Source organism: Mastigoproctus giganteus, chromosome 6 (assembly GCF_048544385.1).
Source record: "Mastigoproctus giganteus isolate SK-2022 chromosome 6, ASM4854438v1, whole genome shotgun sequence".
Lineage (NCBI taxonomy): Eukaryota > Metazoa > Arthropoda > Arachnida > Uropygi > Thelyphonidae > Mastigoproctus > Mastigoproctus giganteus.
Window position 1 is genome coordinate 201103878 of NC_143580.1, and position 23202 is coordinate 201127079.

General features: G+C 34.7%; 1 protein-coding gene across 1 annotated transcript in view; it reads left to right on the plus strand.

Annotated features, from left to right (window-relative positions):
* Window positions 1-2866: 2866 nt before the first annotated feature.
* The window catches only part of LOC150084878 (endoribonuclease Dicer-like), a 156646-nt gene continuing 136310 nt past the window's right edge, over window positions 2867-23202 (plus strand). The window contains exons 1-4 of the mRNA XM_090376376.1: window positions 2867-2956; window positions 8664-8826; window positions 17031-17713; window positions 17810-18406. Coding sequence (XP_090232502.1) covers window positions 2867-2956; window positions 8664-8826; window positions 17031-17713; window positions 17810-18406 — 1533 coding nt within the window. The remainder of the gene's footprint in view (window positions 2957-8663; window positions 8827-17030; window positions 17714-17809; window positions 18407-23202) is intronic.

Here is a 23202-nt window from a genome sequence, read left to right on the forward strand (position 1 = left end):
TCTAGATGAGAAACATTCAAGGAATTAATCTTGGAAGCTGCAAGTTTTTTCATACCAACTAAGAAATACTGTTCACGGTTCGGGCCTAAATGGATATCATATGAACTAATGAGATTCATTGCAGAGAAGAAAAATGCATGGGATGCATATAAATTATCAGGCGACACAGAAGCCTATGGTAGATACAAGCTAGTCTGTAATTAAGTCAAAAAAGGTTAGACAGGCAAAGGCAGATTATGAGAAATTTTTGGCAAAGGATGCAAAGAAAAGCAGCAAAGACTTCTTTACTTATGTAAACTCTAGAAGGAAGGGGATGAAGCAGATTGGTCCACTTGATATTCATAGTTTGACTGTTGATGATCCTGTTCAGTTTGCTGACAAACTGAATGAGTATTTTGCATCTACATTTACATATGAGGATCTTAAACATGAGAAAGGAACCTGGGACAGATGGGATCTATGCAATTAAATTAGACAAACCCTTAACTATAATTATGAGAGCATCCTTGGATTCAGAGGATGTCCCCGTAGACTTTAGATGTATGAATGTATCTCCAGTTCATAAAGGGAGGATCAAATGTTGACACAAGTAATTGCAGATCTGTTAGTTTAACTTCTGTTCCAAGGAAAATAGTGAAGTCATTGGTTAAAGAAGTAATGCAGGATTATCCAGACAAGACCAGTTATATTTTAGACACAGCATGGGTTTGTTAAGGAGAAATCTTGTCTTACCAATTTGATTGAATACTGTGATGTAGCCACAGAGCAATTGGATGCAAAAAAATAATTTCGATATCATATACTTGGATTTCAGGAAAGCTTTTGATAATGTTGCACATAAAAGACTGCTGTACAAATTGGATCATTGTGGCATTAAGGGCAAGTTACTGCTATGGATAAAGGAATGGTTAAATGGGAGAAGACAGAAAATGTTAATTAATGGACTCTGGACTAATGTTATTAGTGGAGTCCCCCAGAGTTCAGTGTTGGGCCCATTGTTGTTTTCTATATTTGTCAATGATATTGATGAAGACATATCAGACTTTATGTCAAAGTTTGCAGATGATACAAAGGTTGGCAGGGTTGTTAATGACAGTAATCACTGTATGCTATTGCAACAGAATCTAGAAAAGTTACACAGATAAGCTGAGAAATGGCAACTGAAGTTTAACATTGACAAATGGTTATGGGTAGTAGTAACCCCAGAGTAACTTACTAACCATGTGGTAATACACTCAGGGTAGTGGAGAATGAAAAAAAGACCTGGTAGTAATTGTGCACTCAGACATGAAGTTCTCTGAGTAGTGCAGACACGCTGCCAGGGCTGCTCATGGGGTCTTTCAATGATGTACAGGAATTTTGCTAGCAGGGATAACGAGGTGACTATCCCTTTGTATAAGGCAATGGACAGGCCACATCTTCAGTACTATATACAGGTCTGGAGGCCTCATTTTAGTAAGGATGTAGAGCTGTTGGAATGAGTACAGAGAAGGGCCACGAGATTGGTAAAGGGAACAAAGTGATACCCTTATGAAGAAAGGCTTCAGTTCTGCGTATTATAGTATCTGGAGACTAGGCACCTGTGAGGTGATCTGATTGAAGTGTTTAAGGATTTGAATGGTTTGAGAAGCTTAATGCTGATGGGATTCTTCCTCTTGCTCAGATTGTGCACTTGAGGGTACATTTGGTGCTTGAGGGTACAGCAGGTGGTTAATTTCTGAAACAGACTTCCATCTGTTGTGGAATTTGATAGCTTAATTAAATTCAACGAGAACTAGACAAACTATTGCAATGCCAAAGCAGTAGCATTATTCGTAGCCGTAGTACCCATCACAGGGTGGAACCCCAATTAGGGAGAAATAATAACAGGAACTACAGGAAATACATTGCCAAGGATCCAAGAGTGACAGATGTTGACAATACCATCTGACCCCAGAAAATATCCGGCACATCACAGGATACAGAGTGATCATTCAGACAGATTACACTTGCAGATATATTATATATCAGAAGTAGCCAGGTGGGCAGGAGCGACAGTGCACAGCACACGCTTCTTGGTTAGACCGGGGTTCGAGCCCGTGACCACCAAATGCGGAGGATGCGGAAAGGTCAGGGAATGACCACCGCATATCCCCGGAGCAATATGGCCTTAGTTGCTAATGCTCCTAAAAACCAAACAACAACAATATATCAGAAGGTAGTGCAAAAATACCAGCTGATCAAAGAAAGTGTATTGCATTACAAGTATGAACCTAAGGCTGTACTAGAGACCCCACTCACAAACTATATTAGGATTGTGCTGTAATAACAGACAAGATGATCTTGCACAACACACTAGACATAACCCTCATCAACAGGAAAGAAATAGCTACCTGCCTGATCAATATTGTGGTACCCAACACCAGCAACCTCCAGAAAACCTAAGAGAAAAAGATCAGGAAATACACAGACTGTAGACAGGAAGTCAGAGAGATGTGCTATATGGAACGAGCAACAACCACTGGCATGGTACCAAAGAGGCATGGTACCATAAGAGCTTAACAGCAATAGGCCTCCCAGAAAAAAACTTATGAAGAACTCCAGAAAGCTGCCATACTGAACACCTGTAGGAAAGTCAGTCTTCCTTGACCAATAATAGTAACTGTATGTAACAACCAACCCATGCATGTGGTACCAGTACCCATTGGGGGAAGGAAAATAAACCCATAAGGAGAAGAAAGAGAATAATAATAGTATGTAAATTAATAATTTCTTGTTTTTTTTGTTTTTAATAACTGTAGATTTCATATAGAATGCTTCTGGATGATGTTATATAAATTAAATTGTATAAAAATATTAATCGAAAATATGTGTAACTTTATAGATAATGGCACAGGCTGAACAACCAGTTCATGAAGTTCCTCATATTGAAGAACATTTGGATCAGACTGCTTCATTTACACCTCGTGATTATCAGGTAAGAATTACGTATTGGAGATATATGCACCGAATGTTTTTTTTAAAGAATTATGTTTTAAAAGCAGTGAAGCCATTGAATTCCTTTCTTCTCAAATTTATTTATTCTTATGTTTTGAGCTACTTTTTTGTATTATGAGGTGTGAACAAAAAAGTTTTGGGACAGAAGTAATATTTAGGATATGATAAAGGATCTCCTTTGAAGTGGTCTCCTTGACACTGTACACACCAGTTCCAGTATACTTCTGCAACATCTGAGAGCATTCCATATAGGCTTTTTGCAATTTGTGATAGTTCCTGTAACATTCTGAATAATTTTCTTAGTTTTTGTAAATCTACAGATGAAAAGACAACGAGTTGACTTTGTCAACAACTTTTGCCCCATTTTAAATATGAAAATGATACATTTTTAAATGTTATTTTGGCTAAGGTAAAGAAAGCCAATACGAGAACCACAGGAAACTTTGGTAAACTTGTTTCCTGCTACCGCAGTTTCTCCCTGCATTCTCGGTAAATAGATGGTGCTTGTTATCAGTAGTGGCCGTAGAATTCGATAATGATGTACTGATTAGTTTTTTCTCATTATTAAAAGCAGATTATTGGATATCACGAGTGGGCTGAAATTTACTTACAGGTACACCCCCCCCAGACTGCTGCAGGCTTAGGGTGTTTATCCTCCCTTCCCACTGTTTTAACCCAATAGGAAAACTACTTCTACTGCCACTACCGATAACATGCACCGTCTGTAGAAGTCGTTTTCCTATTTTAAAACAGTGTGAAGGTAAGATAAACACCCTAAGACTGAGGGGGGGGGGGTGTACCCATAACTTAATTCAGCCGTGAAGGCATTACACTCATAAACTCTAATAATCTGCTTTTAATAATGAGAAAAAAACTAATTAATATATCATTATCGACTTCTACTGCCGCTACCAATAACACACACCATCTGTTTACTGAGAATGCAGGGAGAAACTGTGGTAGTGGGAAACGAGTTTGCCCGGTATAAGTTTACCGAAGTTTCTCATTGTTCTCATGTTGGCTTTCTTTACCTTCGCCATTATTTTACTGGAGATGAATCCAGGATACCATAATGATATGAAAACAAGTATTCCAAGGAATTTAATCATAAAACATCTCATGTTCAAAAACCATTTAGGGTCCAAACAGCAGCTAGAAAAGTGATGCTGACTATTTTTTGGGACTCTACAGGCATTATCCACACTGAACTTTTAGATAAAGAGACCATAGTCAATTCAGTTCAGTACACTGAAATAATGCCCAAAAAAAAAGAATCAAACCATTAAGGTTTGGCAATACAGTGGTGGTGCTTCAATACAGCAGTGCACCTCACTGTGAATTTTGTTGCTGGGATTTTAAGTTTTGTATCTTCCATTAGATACAAAACTTAAACACTCAGATTTGGCCAAAATGTTTCTTTTTCCCAGATGTAACTGGATGTATGCAGAAAATGATAATAATAGCAGATATATAGTGCCATTGCTTTACCAATCAGTTTTTTTTGGGAAAAGAAAAGGCAAGAAATAGTTTGAAATGGGGAAACACAGTGAAACCTCCCTTAACAGATGCCTCTCTAAAAGGTACACCTTTTGTGGATGCTCAGGCTTTTCTAATACTTCTGGCTGGAAGTATTATAAAATACATGTTAAATGGCCTCTCCAAAATGGATGCTCTCTAATATGGTCACAGATATTGTAATAGGTGTTCTTTTCATATTTTCAGCCTTCCTGGACTAATTCACTTGGTGGAGTTCAACTAAACCCAGTACTGGAGGAAAGGGACTTGGGTGTTACGATACGGTCAGACATGAAATTCTCTGAGCATTGTAAACAGGTTGCAAGGAAGGCCCATGGTGTCCTATCGATGATCTATCGAACTTTTGCAAGTAGAGATAGGGACATGATAATCCCATTATATAAGGCTTATGTTAGACCACACTTGGAATACTGTGTTCAAGTATGGAGACCGCACCTAAAGAAAGACATCGAGCTTCTTGAAAGGGTGCAACGAAGGGTAACTCGCCTGGTGAGATCGGCAAAAGGGCGTCCTTATGAAGAAAGACTTCGAATATGTGGGTTGCAGAGTTTGGAAACTAGACACCTTAGAGGAGATTTGATTGAGGTGTTTAAGGCTGTGAGAGGCATCAGTAAAATGAATGAGGACAAAATTTTCAAGATTATAAATGATGCTAGAACTAGGGGACATAAATTCAAGTTACGGGGGGAAATGTTTAGGTTGGACTGCAGGAAGTTTTATTTTAGCCAGCGAGTTATAAATTACTGGAATAAGTTGCCTTCATGGGTGGTAGAGGCCGACAGTTTGGGGAAATTCAAAGGTCATCTGGATAGTACTTTCGGGTAGGGAAGCGCATAGGATGATAGGATTAATTTCCTTTTTATTTATTTTTTATTTTATTATTTTTTTTAATTTAGTTATTTATTTATTTTTTGTTTTTATCATTGTTTTGTTCGGATTTTTTTTTTTTTTTTTGGCTGGTGCAGCATAAGCCATAGGCTTTCTTGCACCATACGGCCGTTACTAATACTAATACTAAACATTTCCAAGGGTAATTGACACACGTGCAGTTGCTAGAATTAAAAAAAAAAGAATAAAAAAGTGTCTGGATATACAACTATAATAGACTTTTTTTCAAAAAAAAATAAAAAAATAACCCTCTACCAATCGACTGCATAAGTAATTTTGATTAGCAGCCCATGGGGATTTTCTGCACCTACAAATATTCTTCAATAATAATACCACGTAATGTTTATCATTACTTTCATAGCTATTTTAGGGACATTGGTGTCGAGCTTTTTAACTGAGAGATGATATCAGTTTTCCTGTGCTGATACATAATGCTTTCACTCGACAGTGAGAAATGGAGATAATTTAATTAAGAAGCTATATACAAAGGTTTTATGAAGTTTATTTGTCCGTGCAAGTTTCCTTTCTGGAATAATGTTGAAATTTTTCTATGCAATACACTGATCGTGTCACATTTTTAAAAATGAAATTTAATGTTTTTTTATTATATAAAAGTTATTAAATTTTTATTTCTTATTCTTATTAAATCAATAAGAAGAAATGAAAAAAAATTCTGCATATGGCCCTGCTGTTCATGTCAGGAGTATTTGCAAAAAATTTAAATAAAAGTAATGTTTGACCTGTTAAGGGGAAGGAGAATTGTATCCTATTATATTAAAAGAATTTTACGAGAAAAAACAATAAATATGGACTAAAACTAGTTATCTAATTATTCATAATGAAAATAAAATTCCAAAAATGAATTACTCCAAACAAAGCAGTTAAATTCATTTTTACTCAAAGTATTATGTTTCCTAAAAGTTGTATTTGTTAATAGCTAATTGTTATTTAATAAAAGTTAATTAATTGAAATACAACAGACTCTCGATTTAATGGGATTGGATTAACTGGGACACTTCAAGATTCCAAAAAAAAAAATAAATAAAAACAGAAATCATAAAATTCAAGTAATAAATAGAATAGGTATAAACAGATGTTTTGCAAGTTGTAAATAAGCAACAAAAAGCAGCATTATAAGTCATCATTGGGAGATTAGTGTACCTATTATCTTGCAAACCCGCTGTCTTCACACCTGCCGCTAAAAAAAGAAAAAGAAACCAAATGTTTAGTTTGTTTTAGTGCGTTGTGTCGATTGTTGTGTTCCATCGCACTGCAAAAGAACAAATTTTGTTTCGTTATGCATGTCAGGGATGTCGAAATTTTTTTTTTGTTTAGAAATTGCGAAAATGATGGGCAAACGCAAGGGTTGTGCTTTCAATTAAACAAAACCTTGAAATTATTCAAAAGTTTGAAATGATGCATCCGTTAAATCTCTAAAGAACCACTATAACGTTGGTGACCAAACCATATATGACATCAGAAAAAATAAAGGGATGCTATTAGATTTAAAATCGACATCGCAAAAAATAAATGTATGCGTCGTATTGGACACGCGAGTAGTGTGTGGTAAGTTTTTTTCGTTTTTTTTATCTACCGCCATACTTTTTACATAGGTTGCTGAACATTTTTCGATACAGTAAGTCTCTGACTTACGTTACATTATTTATATTTTTTTTATGACTGAAGATTTCAAGTGAAGGGGACACACATTTCACCATAATGTAAAAACTCACAGCATTCCAGCTATTGGTATTATCGCAAATGCAATAAGATCGGTTTACTACCCGCACTAACAGAAAAGCCCAATTACCCGGAAAGTGCAAATTGTTTTTGTTTTATGGCAGTGACCTCCAGAAATGTGCTTTAGTAAATGTGAGCTCAGGTGAAGTGATAATAGCGAGTTTTCACCTTAACTTTTCAGAAAATTTAATTTCATTTTGACCATTATCATGGTGCCTACTAAGAGAATAAGTGACAGCGGTACTAGTAAATCTATCAAGAAAAGGAAAGCTATCGAGTTGGATCAGAAAATTAAAATAATAAGGATGTATGAAAATGGCCAAACATTAAAAGTATCGTGCGGAATTCAGATTTCAGCGGAATTCAGTGGCAACGGTGAACACAATCATAAAGGAGAAAGACAGAATACGAGAAGCAGTCGGCACCAATGAAGGTCAACTATAATAACCAAGGCTATGAAATACGTACATACCAGTTTTTACAGTACTGTACAATAACATGCATTTTTTCTTCCTTTTATGATTTCCTTTCTTATATGCCACTACGGCTACTTCACTGCTGTCTCCAGATAAAGTTTTTAATTGAACTAATTAAAAATATATAACTATTTTTCTTCATTCTTCTGAGGATATAGCAGCAATATTTTATTAGTCATTCCTGAGTTACATAAAACTCGACTTACATAGGAAGTTCTGAAACGTATCTCTTACGTACGTATGTTGAGGACTTACTGTATTTTTGGATTAACTGGGAACTTGATTATCCGGGAATATTTTTTTACCATCTATCCCAGAAAATCGAGAGTCTACTGTATATACAAATATCTATAATGAGTAATCATTAAAAATAAAATCTCTTAGGTAATCAACTAGTTTCAGCAAATTTCATTTTTCCAAATTATTAAAACTAGCTACACTAACCTCTGAAAAGCAGATGTCTCTGTATAATGGAAACTTTCTGCTAAATTTGTTCGAGAAGGGATCTTTCTTAGAGTTTTTATCATATAAGTAATAAAAACATGGGCACAAATATTTTCGTACGTCTTTTAGTTTTTATAGGACTCGGGCACGATGCCTGCAGTGCCTATTGGATAATATGGTCCTGAACAACCCTAAAGAATATGCCTGATATTTTTGCATTGTATTATATGTACAATGTAATATTACATTGGACATAATATTGTATTACAGTTTAAATATGGCATAAAGAAAGATAACTCTTTAATTTGCATTGATTTTTCAATGAGCTTTTATCTAGTTGTAATTACTACCTGGTCTTTTTATTAATAGAAGTTTATATTGAATATTATAAAATTTCCACATTAAATATTAGTTTATAGTTCTGAGAATTTTATAATATATTTTTTTAACAATGCAATTTTCATCAGTTTTAATCTAAACTAATTAAAACTTTTCCTTTTTAAAAGGAGAAATCAGGAATATTTAGATCATTGTACACATGATATACATCATTAATTATTATTATTCATATTTTTGTTATTATTTTCTTTATCCCTTTCATAGATTGAGCTTTTAGAAGAGGCAATGGAAGGTAACACTGTTGTGTGTCTGGGCACTGGTACTGGAAAAACTTATATTGCTGTTATGTTAATAAAAGAAACTTGTGCAGAATTAACAATTCCTTATGAAGAAGGTGGAAAAAGAACTATTTTTATTGTACCAACTGGTAAATTTTTTTATATATATATTTTTTTATAGTGTATTACTTCTATTTAATATTCTATACAATTATCTTTTTTTTATGCTTAGTGATGAGTGAATTAATTTTTTCAAAATTTCACCTTCCACAACACTTCATTGAGAATATAATGATTTTACTGCTCTTTTCTTATTTGTTAAGGTTGAGGTTCAGTTCCCATCAGTGGATAGCAGAATTTCTTAATGACTTTTTCACTAAGAGCTGAAGTTACCTCTAAGTGAAACACATAATCCATAAAAATAACCCAAAATAAAAAGTTGTGGATACAACAAAAGCTATTTGTTGTCACCTTGTAATCCTTATTTTCAGTTTATGGATGATGATTGACAACCACTTATAGTGTTCTTAAGTAGTAAAGGTTGTGAAGTTATATTTCAATACAGGCAGTAAAATAACTTCAAAATAACTTAGGATGTTTTGACCCCTCCAGTAACATAAATTGACTTCTGATTATCAAGGCTTAAACTCCCATTAGAGATGACGCTCTTTATGGGTCAATTTAAATTCTAATATCATTACAAATAACATCACTGTAAAGATGAATTTGCTATTTGTCCAAAACTTAGGGCCCTGTCACAACAGTTATTTTGGGACTTATGGTGTTTGTTAGATGTTGGGTGGCCTCTACAGTGGTACCTTGGATTACGAGTAACTTGGTATGCGAGTGTTTTGCAAGACGAGCAAAAATTTTTAATAAATTTTAACTTGATAAACGAGCGAGGTCTTGCAATACGAGTACAGTCAGTCCTCGTATAACACATGTTTACACTACACGAATTCGATCATACACGATTTATAAATAGGGGAACGATATCTTATATAACACGAACCGAATTCGCTTATGCACAATTAGCCTTTGTGTTTACAAGAAATGGCAGTCGAACGCAGAATCACCCCAACCGAACGCAACCCGATAGGAATGAAGAGAAGATTTTGAAAATGTATTTATGGTTTTTTATATCAGTGAAGGGGAAACACATTTCACCATAATAACGTAAAAACCAACAATTCCAGCTATCGGTATAACCGCAAATGCAATTAGATTGAGTTTACTACCAGTTTATAACAGATTCCACTAGCAGGAATGCAACTGGAAATTGTTTTTATTGTTTTATGGTAGTAACCCCTAGAAATGTGCTTTAGTAAAATGTGAGGTGTTAATTAATAGTGTATCTCTGCCTTTATGGTGTTGTTTATTCAGTTGCTACACGCGCGCAGCTTTGTTTATGTGTATCAAGCGTGCTTCCTCGTTTTGTAATAGTGCGAGCGATGAATCTGATTTCCGTGAAATCCTCAAAAGGAGGCAAAAGCAAGTGTCATTGGAAAGATTCCTTGTTAAAGTCGCACAAAAAGAAAAAGTCAACAGATTGCAGTGATTCCGTTAGAGACAGTGAAAGTCGTCCTACCCAATAATTAATAAATTCGATTGCTTTATGTATATTAAATTTAAATATTAAAAATATAAAAAGGTATGTATTTTGTATTAATAATTTTTACAGTATATGAATATTTTTGAGTTTTGGAACAAATCATCTGGGTTTCCATTATTTCTTATGGGGAAATTCGCTTTGATATACAAGTGCTTTGGATTACGAGCACGTTTCCGGAACGAATTATGCTCGCAAACCAAGGTACCACTGTATTAATGAACTTATGTCAGCCTTTGCATATTGTATCAAGTCTAAGTGACTTGATATATCATGCACAGTTTGGCATAAGCAAGTAGCCAGTGTGTGTCAGTGACCTTAATTAAGCACAAAGGTTATAGCGGGGGGTAAAGTGCCATTTTTAATTTCAAGAAATTTATGATAATTTCTAAGATACATAGGTTTAACGAAATTAATGTGTAATTTTCTTAAAACATTAATTTGTTATAAATTCTTCATTAACTTATAAGTAATAACCTGAGAATTTTATTAAAATTTGTGCAAGAACTTCTATTCTGGCCTGAAGACAATTCTGCAGTGGAATTCAGAAATGGTGCATTTTAGACTATTTGGAAAAAGTATTCCTTAAATGCTATTAAAATAGTGTCTTCAACAGCTACCCATAAAAGAAACAGCTAGGACATTTGTAAAAAAAAAAAAAAAAAGTTTAAAACCCCTCAAATGTTTATAAGACAGCTGTTTCTGAAATGTTTTTGATACATTTTTTATTTTCTGGAAATATCAGCAGTATTATATGCATTGTAAAACTAAAAGTTCATAACCATGGTAGATAAAAGAAAATAAATTCAATGAAGGTTAAAATTTGGTGTATGTTTGCTACACCAGAGATGCAAGCATTTAGCATGTAATGCTGTAAACAGTAAATTTAGTGAATGTAATGTGGTTCTTGATATATTTTCTTATGCAAACTATTTCCATTTATTTTATAATACACATTTTAGTTTTTTTTATGTGGTGATCCCTTGAAAAATGCCATCGATGAGTTGAATTTTTGGACATGAGAACATTTCCATACCTTGTGGTTTCAGGAGAAATATGTTGGAAGCTTATTTCAAAAATCAGAAGTAGAGAGAATGAATGAATGAAGAAGAAGAAGAAGAAATGTGAGATAATTGGAATTGAATTAATAATAGATACTTACTGGTTTCACACATGTTTAGATATTTATTTAGCATCCTGCATGATTCTCTTTATGGAAAGCTTTTAAAGCTTGTTTGTGCTAGTACCATAGATACATTGAGGGTTGAGAAGAGAAAGGAAGCTAGTTGATGTAGAGATTATAAATGGAAGGCTCTTCCCAACCCATCCATACTATTAGAGAAGTGCAAGCTTCAATAGCCACCAATTAAAAAAAAAAATAATAATAAAACCCTTCATTTACTTTCTTTATGACTGATCTCTGTGATAGCCAAGTTTCTTCTGACTTCTCATCCTTCAAACCATCCATGCTATTAAAATAGTGTCTTCGACAGCTACCCATAAAAGAAACAGCAATCATTTTCACATATATCCTGTTAGTGTAAAAAAAAAAAAAAGAAAAAAAGTGTTTTCTGCTTTCCCAGTTCGTTTTGCTGCTGACAGAGTGGTTAAGATTGCTATCTTTCCACACAGTGTGGAAAAGGCCTGAGTTTAAGTCTTCTAGGTTAGGAAGAAATTATGAACTTTTTCCACAATGGAGCCTAGTTAGTCAGTCTTCAGGGTAAATAATTGTATACTTGTGTTGCATGATTTTATTTCCTAGAAATTTGGGTTTTCATCCTGCAAAATAGCCAGATCAGTTACAGAATATATATGATATACAGAAATCAACACCTTGTGACTTTAGTTTGCCTTGGCAAAAAATCTAAAGGAACCTGATCAGGTCTCTCACCCACATGTGTGAAAAAGGAATTCATTCTTTATGGAATTCAAAAAGAATGTCAATAAACCTGAAGACATTCTTTTTGAATGTCTTGAATTCCATCAAGGAATTCATTGTTAACAAGAGAAACTTTCACAGGGATGGGATACACTTAAATAGAATGAGTGCAAGAATATTTGAAGATGCTATTTGAGGCAGTGTTAGATCATTTGGAAAACTGCTAGCCTAGGAGGGGGATACATAGACTAATAGATTAACATGTTTTCTGCCTTTATGTGCATAAGCTTAAAACTGTACTAGGAGTGATGTGTCGCAATGCACATCTGTGTTCAAAATGCACCCAAGCACTGTGCTGTAACACATAATTTGCCGTTTCTACTTCCAAAGTTGTGGAGAATCTAACATTAGAGGGAAGTTTCTGTTCTTTTGTTCATTGAGGAAGTATTGTTGCATGTGTCTACATAGTGCACAAGTTCCCATATAAGTGGTCAACCAGTGAATCCTGTAAATGTAAAGGTACATTAAATTAACAACTACTCAGTGTTGCCACACTGACTGAATGCATTTTAGTAATTGCTTGGCTTTTGTTTGTAGACTTGCCACACAGTTTTATTTGTTCTTTTCTTGTGTTGATGTCAGTTTATGTACATGAATAAACATTTTATGAAATTTTAAGATTTCTTCTGATTTACAGTTCAGCACAAAAGTAAGTGTTTGCTTTTAGCAATGAATTCCAAACTTAATTTTCATCCATTACGTACAAATTTTTGGAATGTTGGGGATGTCAGAATGTTGATTTTTTTATCATTCTGAAAATTATGGCACATTGAATGGATTCTATCACATTTTGGGTGGCAGCAAACATTAACAGTAGCTGCATGCAGAGTTGAAAATGATTCTTGTGCTGCTTCTATTAGATCATGCAGCAGTGTGAAAAGCAGGATGTCAGGGATTGTGAGACCTGCTGGAGGTTCTTTTGAAACAAGCAAATACTTGGGCCGTGTTAGGGTTACTAAGAGTAAAAATAGTTGTAAGTATGCTTCTATATACACTAATGTTAAGAGCATGGTAAATACATTTGTTAATTTGAAGTACTGATCAAATCATCAAATGAAAACATTGTGAGGATATCAGAGACATGGTGTCACACAGATATAAGGGAGTTAGAATTTTAATATGGGGAATACAGAATATGGGGCATACAGATAGGATAGGAGGGAGGAGGGGTTATGCTCTTAGTTAAGAAGTACATAAAATTTAAGGCAGTACATCCAGTCTACATCGGTGGCCAGTGCAATGTTGAGTCAGGTTGATGTAACGTACAAGGTGTGGAGGCCGTTTTTTTTTTTTTACAAGGTGTGGCTATTAAATAACAAGACCACACATTCAGCCACTACACACCATGTACCACCTGTGAAACAAAGACACAGAAGTTGACTCTGAACCTTTCCCTAGTTATCTTCCAAGTCGCTTTCTAACATCCTCATTTGCTTTACATTGATATCTATATCAAGAGTTTTCATTACCCTTTGTTTTTGCAGTTTGCTGGAAAAATTACAGAAAAAAAGAATAAAACAGTGAATCAACCTCAGATTTTTAGCAAAACTAAAGAAAACATATACTGAAAGTTATGAGTTGTAATATCAAGTGTATGGGGAAGATACTATATTGAGAGTTCACCTGTTTTAATTGCATAAAAGATTTTTAGAAGAAGAGAGCATTTGGAAGACAGTGAAAAACCAGGCTGTCCTATTCATAAAAATTCTGATTAAATCTGTAACTAGACTGGTAAAACATTGGCAACCTTTGACATCTATTTAAAGATGTTAGAAGTGGCCAGAAAAGTCATATGAGCACTTACCAAAGCACTCACTTCAGAGCTACCATATTGAAAAGTGCAAGAAGCAGTCACTAGTGAGTGGTGCTGATTAATGTTCAAATTCAGTTCATATCCAAAAGTTTTGAAAGACGAATTTATGAACGCAAGAAAAAGAACTTATGAAATGCACATTTCTAGTAAAAGCAATCCTAAACAGGTGAAGCAAGCGTCACTCATGCACAAAGTGTGTTAATGTTTATCTCTTTTGGCTTGAATAAAGCAAAGCAGTTTGCTTGTTTCTTTTAATTGCTATGCCAACATTTGAAAATTTTAACATAGCTCTTCAATCCAGTCTATCTCATATCCATCTACTGACATATTGAAGAATGAAGTGTGCAAATTTACTTTATCAACAGTTTTCAAATCTTCTATTTCCATTTTGAAAATTAATTACCATAGCAGACTAAACCAGGATGATTCTGACTTAGTAATAGCCGTTTCTACTTCCAAGAGGTTGTGGAGAATCTAACATTAGAGGGAAGTTTCTGTTCTTTTGTTCATTGAGGAAGTATTGTTGCATGTGTCTACATAGTGCACAAGTTCCCATTGGAAATGTTATTATAAATACAGATGGTAGCAAATATTTCATCAGTTGGCAGTGCATTATTTTAAAATTTAAAATTTTTTGTGGTCAAGTTTCAACTGCTTTTTGGTGTTGTTAAAGAAACAGATGAAACAACAGATATTTTGAAGTATCAGCTCTGTAAGTTTCAGCATGTGAACTCACCAGATGCTATTATGAAAGAAGAAATAACTGATGTAGTTGTCGTTGGTTGGGGAACTGAGAAGTGCACAAGGAAGCTTGAAATGTTGCAGATTATCTCAAGTTATGTTTGGGTTTTTAAGAATTCCTTATAGGAGTGCTGAGTGTGAGAAAATATCCAACCAGATTAGAAAAAGTAAGACTAAGTTTAGATCTCTTTCTGGTGAAACTTTGGAAATGTTCCTGATAGCCAAATCTCGACAACACAACAATTGCCATGAATAAAACTTTGACTCAACATTTCTGAAGAGGGCAAAATCTGAAACAGTATCTTTCTTGAAGAAATCAAAATAAGTTGATGTCTAACAGAATATCCACAGACAGAAAAATGTTAGGTAAGGAAATATTTAAATGTGTTACTGTACTGGTAAATAATCCTATGGTTATATTTTAATATAAAATGTTTATTTTTCCAGTGAAATTTAATTTGTAATGCAGTGTGAACTTTAAAGAAAATCTCCTGCTTTTCTGAAAAAAAAGCAGGAAGCTTTAAATGGAAACAAGAAAAAAACAGGAAGCTCCTGTTTTTACTTGTTTCCTGCTTACTGTTCTCTAGCTTTTCAAAAGTTTTAAAAATTGGCAGCTATGCAATTAAAAAAAAAAATTCTGTTTGGTTTTTACAGCAATTTTGGCCCAATGTTGGTCAGTCAAGTCAAAATAAGAATGTATTAATACTTAAAAGCATTTATGTAAAAAGTTTTAATTTTTACAAAACTTCAAAATCGAAAAAACATTTCACACAAAGTCCCCTGCTATTGAAAATATGCTGCATGGTGCAACGGGATCTGGAAAAGTTGGGTAGATGGGCTGAGAAGTGGCAACTGAAGTTTAACATTGACAAATGCAAAGTACTGCCTATGGGTAGCAGTAACCCTAGAGAAATATACCAACTATGTGGTGTTCCACTCAGGGTAGTGGAGAATGAAAGAGAACTTGGGGTAAATGTGCAGTCAGATATGAAGTTTTCTGAGCAGTACAAACAGGCTGCCAGAGTAGGTCATGGGGTCTTGTCAATGATATACAGGAATTTTCGAGCAGGAAATAAGGTGATTATCCCCTTGTATAAGGCAATGGTCAGGCCACACCTTGAGTACTGCATACAGGTCTGGAAGTCTCATTTTAGGAAAGATGTAGAGTTGCTAGAACAAGTACAGAGAAGGGCAACAAGATTGGTGAAGGGAACAAAGGGAGTGCTCTTATTAAGAAAGGCTTAAGTTCTGCAAATTGCAGTGTCTGGAGACTTAGACGCCTGTGAGGCAATCTGATTGAGGTGTATAAGGCCTTGAATGGATTGAGCAGGCTTAATGCTGATGGGATTCTTCCTCTTGCTCAGATTACAAACCTGAGGGGGCATAGATTCAAAGTGAGGAAAGACAGTTGTAGAATAGATGTGTGGAAGTTTATAGCTTAACTAAATTCAAGGCAGAACTAGACAAACATTTGGAATGAATAGATCAATGAAATGGGAATGGATTTTTTTTTGGCTGATGCTGTATAAGCTTGCTTTCTTGCATCATGTGCCTCTACTAATTTTAATATGTACCATGCAGTGGTGTGGCATAGGCTTTGACAATTATCCATAAAAGTGAAAAAAAAACAGTAAACTTCACTTACTTTCTCTACTTTTAGTGCTCTCATATTGACTTTTCGACCGCAACTCCCACCATGTATAGAGCACACTAAATTTCCAGTCGATAATGCCCCTGTTAAATTTTCTGTTAATATGCTAAATTGTATACTCAGCTGTTTTGTGCTGAATTGCTATATACTAAATTGCTACCTATGCCAAATTTTCAAATGCTAAATTGTTGTGAACAATGAATTGTTAGCACTGAATTGTGTTATCAAGTTGATTTTGACTAGTGAAAACATATGACTTATGTTAAACTATAGACAGTTTCAAGGAGACCATTTCTGTTTAGTTTAAACTAATTATGTGTTGTTTTGAACATTCTTTTTCCTTTTGTCATATTTCACAATAAAATTGTAAATTGTAGAATAAAATGAATGTGAGAATAGAAAATTCTCACATTCATTTTGTTTTCCATGTTTGAGTGTTAAAAGCAAATTTTTAAGGCAAGGTGTTAAACTTGTTGCAGTTTTTTTTTATTTGTATTATAAGATTTCATGAATTTCAGATTTCTTTAATTGTAACACAGTTTTCACACTATCCATTACAGGTTATTCTTGTTGTTAATTTCTTTCTTTTCTCTTTTTCAGTTCCACTGGTAGAACAGCAGAGAAAAGTTCTTGAAAATCATACCCATTTAAAAGTGAAAGGCTTTATTGGTGAAATGGGTGTTGAAGCCTGGGAAATGGAGGATTGGGAGAAACGATTTAGAAAATATGAAGTTCTGGTAATGACAGCAGAAATTTGTAGGCAGATATTGCATCATGGCTTTCTTTCATTATCCCAGATAAAGCTTTTAGTATTTGATGAATGTCACTGGGCTATTAAAAATCACCCCTACAGAGAAATAATGAAATGTTTTGATACTTGTCCTAAAGAAAAACAACCACTAATTTTAGGGCTAAGTGCATCGTTATTGAGTGGTAAATGTAAACCTTTTAGGCTTGAGCAAAAAATTAAAGAGCTAGAAAAATCATTGAGGTCATGTGTTGTTACTGCAAGGACTGGTGAACTGAAAGAATATGGAACAAATCCAGATATGGTGTTGATTTATTACAAACTGTATAATCCCAGTGAATCAGTGAAAGCTCTTGATAATTTTATATCAGGAAATATGGATGGTATGCCAAAATTACGTTTTGATCAGCTAGATGATGATGATGATGATTTTAGTAGCACTGAATTAAATGAGTATTTCGCTCATCCAAAAAGATATTTGACAACTATATCCACCCTTATAAATACTTTGGGTCCATTTTGTGCTTATATTTCCGTAAAAAAGTTTATGCAAGAACTAGACAGTTTGTTGAAGACATCTAAAATGAAAATAGAAACTTATTTAATTTCATTAAATGATATTTTAAAACAGTCTTGTAGTCAGTTTGAAGAAATCCTAAATCAGAGGGATGAATTAGGCAAACTGTTGACATATGTACCACACCAGCTTTTGACACTTTTAGAAATTTTGAAGGCTGCTAATGTAAAGTACACAGATTTATCAGAGACACATTCTCAGGAAGAGAAGCAGTCTGGTTCTTTATGTGTTTTAATTTTTGTCCAGAACCGTATTACTGCCTACGTTCTGAATATGTGGTTAAATGAAATTAGTAAACACCATCCAGATTTTGACTTTATTAAATCAGACTTTGTTGTCGGTCATGGTCAGAGAGGAAACCAAAGAAATGACTGTGCAATGTCAGTTAGTGTGCAGAAAAAGGTGATAAAAAAATTACGTGATTTAAAATGTAATAATAATGTGATAGTGTCAACATCAGTTCTAGAAGAAGGTATGGATATTAGGCAATGTAATTTAGTGATAAGATTTGATTTCCCTAAAGAATTTCGATCTTATATTCAGTCAAAAGGCAGAGCTAGAGCTGTGGGTTCTGCATATGTTCTTATGGGTTGCTGTACTGAGAAAAAAATTATAATTCAAGATATCTATAACTATATTTGTATTGAAAAGGTTAGTACTTTTGTTCTATTTCTTATGCCATTGCTATATTTATAATGTCTAAAAATCTGTGTTGTTCACATTCTTTTGATTAATATTGCATTATTGGTCTGCTACTAAAAGTTATGGTGAAGGTAAAGAAAGCCAACACAAGAACCACAGGAAACTTGCCGAACAAACTCATTTGCCACTACTGCAGTTTCTCCCTGCATTCACGGTAAACAGATGGTACATGTTATTGGTATCAGCAGTAGAAGTTGAGAAAGATATATTGATTGACACGTAGGCATGACAGACGATAACATCATAGTGTTAAGTGATTCATTGACATTATGATATATATATATATATATATATATATAAAAACAATCTTCCTTTCTTTTCATATTGTTTCCTAACCTTTTCCTAGGAAAAGGTTAGGAAACATAAAGAAACCTTTCCTATTATTTCCTAACCTAACATTTAAGGTCAAGTTATGAAATATAATGAAAAATAAAGAAACTTTTCCTTTTTTCCTAACCTGTCCTTTAAGGTTAGGTTAGGAAACCTAACCTTAAAAATGTACAAAGAAATCAGTAATATGGTTTTTTAATAGCAAAAACACTCATGAACTCCAATAATCTGCTTGAGAAAATGAGAAAAAACTAATCATTACATCATCAGTCACGCCTACATATCAATCAGTATATTGTTCTCGACTTCTACTGTCGCTACCGATAACAAGCACCGTCTGTTTACTGAGAATGCAGGGAGAAACTGCAGTAGCAGCAAACCAGTTTGTCTAGTAAGTTTGCTGTGGTTCTTGTGTTGGCTTTCTTTACTTTAGCCAAAGTTATTTATTTGTTATATTTGTTAAAATAAAATAAAGGGTGGTTATAATTGAAGTTTACCTACTCTGATGTATCTGCAGGGAAAAATGTTAGAAAGCATTTGTATTTGATAGATATGCATACTGTGGAGATTATGCAGATAATTATGAAAAAAAATGCAGTTCCAAAAGGAATTAATTATGAGCAAAAGAGAGTCATGCCCTGGTATGAAACATAGATGGTTGTGGCTTTTTAATCATTTCTGAATGAGATTACTGATCACACAATAGTGAAACTTTACCTGAAGAATAATAATAAGCACACCGGCAGTATTCAGCAAGTTCCATTGGATCAAGTGATTGTGGTGTGGCGTGATTCCTGAAGAAATATGAAATGAAATAAGTCATTTGTCAGGCATAATATGTTGATATGAATGGAAGTGCATTGTCAAACAAGAAGGAAAGGCTATCTTAATAGTACAGATGTGGATTTATTGACTGTGTGTGTTTGTTCATGTTTTGTTGAGGCCCATTTCATGTTGTTGTGATCAAAAAGATTGTGTGGCCATTCTTTGCTGGTATTTGTCACTTAGAAGCATCTCCATGGATGCCAATTTTAAATAATAGGAGATTTTAATATTCATAACAGTAGAATTTGGGCAAAAGACAATTCCCAGTGATTTAGTAAATCCAGGTATACTCACTTTAAATTCACTGTGTGAAATTTATGACTGATTTCTTCACTAATATGATAATTTTTGGAGAAATCTGCCTATTGTGCCACTAAACATATTCTATAAATGTCAGTTGTTACCATTTAGATTTAGCTAACTTGATTATTTCATATTAAGAATAGCATGAATTGTTTGAGAAAATTCTTTTTAACTGGGATACTACTCCTCCGCGCATTGAACCTATAGCTTGGCCACATCAGTTACGTGAGTTGAACCCCTGTGTCTTTTGGTTTTCAGGTTTCTTGAAGAATATAAGGGCAAATGTTGCTATCACTAAAGGGATGGTTGAGTGGGAGAAGACAGAGTGGTAATCAATGGACACTGCTCTTTATGGACTAATGTTATTAGTGGAGTCTCCCAGGGTTCGGTGCTGAGTCCATTGTTGTTTTTCTGTATTTATTATTGATATTGATGAAGGTATATCAGGCTTAATGTCCAAGTATGCAGATGATACGAAGGTTGGCAGGGTTGTTAATAACACTAAGGACAATACGCTACTGCAACAGGATCTAGAAAATTTCAGCAGATGAGTTGAGATGTGGCAACTGAAGTTTAACATTGACAAATGTAAAGTACTGTATATGGGTAGCATTAACCCCAGAGTAGCATATCAACTGTGTGGTAATACACTCAGGGTGGTAGAAAATGAAAAAGACCTTGGGGGTAATTGTGCAGTCAAATATGAAGTTTTCTGAGCAGTGCAGACAGTCTACAAGAGTAGCTCTAGTGTCTTGTCAGTGATACACAGGAATTTTTCTAGCAGGGATTAGGGGGTGGAGGTGATTATCCCCTTGTATAAGGCAGTGGTCAGGCCACACCTTGAGTACTACATACAGGTCTGGAGGCTTCATTTTAGGAAGGATGTAGAGCTGCTGGAATGAGCACAGAGAAGGGCAATGAGATTGATGAATGGAACAAAGGTTGCTCTTATTGAGAAAGGCTTAAGTTCTGCAAATTGCAGTGTCTGGAGACTAGGCACCTGCGAGGTGATCTGATTGAGGTGTATAAGGCCTTGAATGGTAATTCGATAATTGTAGATTTCTTAAAATATCAATATAATTGACTCAATACGATAGCATAGCTTAATTTATTATGGTACTTACCTTTTTTTATAATCTGCAAATTGATGTTTGAATAGGATGGATGATAATTTTAATTTAAATTGTGAGTAAGTAAGTTGGGGTTTTAAAAACAGAAGTTAAAATATGCGCAAGGAAGTAGAAGTGCAAGTCTTCGTCCTTGGTTGTCAATATTAAAGTTGAAAATAAATGGTTAATACTGGAGGCCAATAACCATAACAGGTGGCTTTCGTTATCCACGTCTTCAGTTGGCAATGATGGGTTGAGAGTAAACGCGTGTATTTAAGAAAGCTAAGTTCCTGTGATGCTCCTGGTTACATGTGGAAATCTCAGGTGCCTGAGATTCCAAGCCAGTGCAATGTTGTAAGGTAGTTTGGTATTTAATACTTGGAGATTGGAATGGCGGTGGAACCATTCTATGACTAGCGCTTCATATTGGAAAATTTTAAAACTGGATTTTAATTTGATAATGGGAATGGCTGAGTCTACTAAGGGGGTGTGATTGTGAGATTGAACATGTGATGCTAGTTCTGTGTTGGTTTGGCCTGTCTTAAATCAAACACACGCGTGTACTACCACTACAATAGTTTTAAGACAGGCCAAACCAACACAGAACTAGCATCATATGTTCAATCTCACAATCACACCCCCTTAGTAGACTCAGCCATTCCCATTATCAAATTAAAATCCAGTATTAACCATTTATTTTCAACTTTAATATTGACAACCAAGGACGAAGACGTGCACTTCTACTTCCTTGCACATATTTTAACTACTGTTTTTAAAACCCCAACTTACTCCCAATTTAAATTTAAATTATCATCAATCCTATTCAAACATCAATTTGCAGATTATAAAAAAAGGTGAGTACCATAATAAATTAAGCTATGCTATCGTATTGAGGCCTTGAATGGTTTGAGCAAGCTCAATGCTGATGGGATTCTTCTTGTTGCCCGGATTAGTCGCCTGAGGGGGACATAAATTCAAATTGAGGACAGTTGTAGAATAGATGTCCGGAAATTTGCTTTTAGCCAGCAGGTGGTTGATTGCTGGAACAAGCTTCCATCTGTTGTTGTAGAGGTTGATAGCTTGAATAATTCAAGGCAGAATGAGACAAACATTTGGAGTTAATGGATGGGCGAAATGGGAAGGATTTTTTTTTTTTTTTTTTTGTCTAATGCTATATAAGTTTGCTTTCTTACATCATATGCCTCTACTAATGCTAATATCTATCTTTGTATCACTGATACTCATGCAGACCAGAAAGTTAGTACAATAGAGCCTCACAAATCTGGCACCCTTAGGACTAAGCATGGGCTAGATTTTTTAAAATTCCAGTTTTTTTTTTTAGATTATGTACATACAAGTAGCCTAAGTATTCAGGTGGTAATTCATTACACTCTCCAGTGAAACATTGACTACCCCTTTATTTTAGCAATCAGCCATTCCTTTCTGCCTGGTGGCATACTTGTCACAGTGAGAACTGGTAAATGTAAATGGTAAATGCGAACTATTGTTGTGGAATTTGATAGCTTAAATAAATTTAAGGCTGAACTACACAAACGTTGGGAGTGACTGGATGGTTTTTTTTTTTTTTTTTTTTGGCTGATGCAATATAAGCTTGCTTTCTTGCATCATATGCCTCAACTAATGATAAAATGATACTGCGGATTTGTTGAATGCAGCACATAACAAAGTATATGGTTGACATGGGCAAGGCTTGTGATCTTGATGGGCTTCAAAAAAGGGATGATTTTTCAAGTACTGGTTGAAGGGTGGCAATATTATGGAAACTGCGAATCTTGTCGGCTGTTTGTGGAATGCCACAGTTAAGGTGTTCCAAGAGTGGACAGATAGCAGACAGAGCAGCAGCAGTCACTGAGTCATGGTGAATGTGGGCTGTCCTACCTTATGTGAGCTGATAGACAAAAAAAAAAGTGGAATAATTGACCATGGACTTTGTCTGTGCAGGTAGCACAGTGCTTATAATCACTGCCCTCCCCACACTGGGTGGAAAAGGCTTGAGTTCTGTCAATGATGCTGCAAGGAAGTTTTATGGGCTTTTTTCACTCTATACCTGAGTTAGTCAGTTTCGGGTGTAGATAGCAAGTTCCCCCCCCCAAAAAAAAAAAACTTGGGTTTTTTTTTTTTTTTTTTTTTGTATAGCAAAACAGGCAGATTGGACTG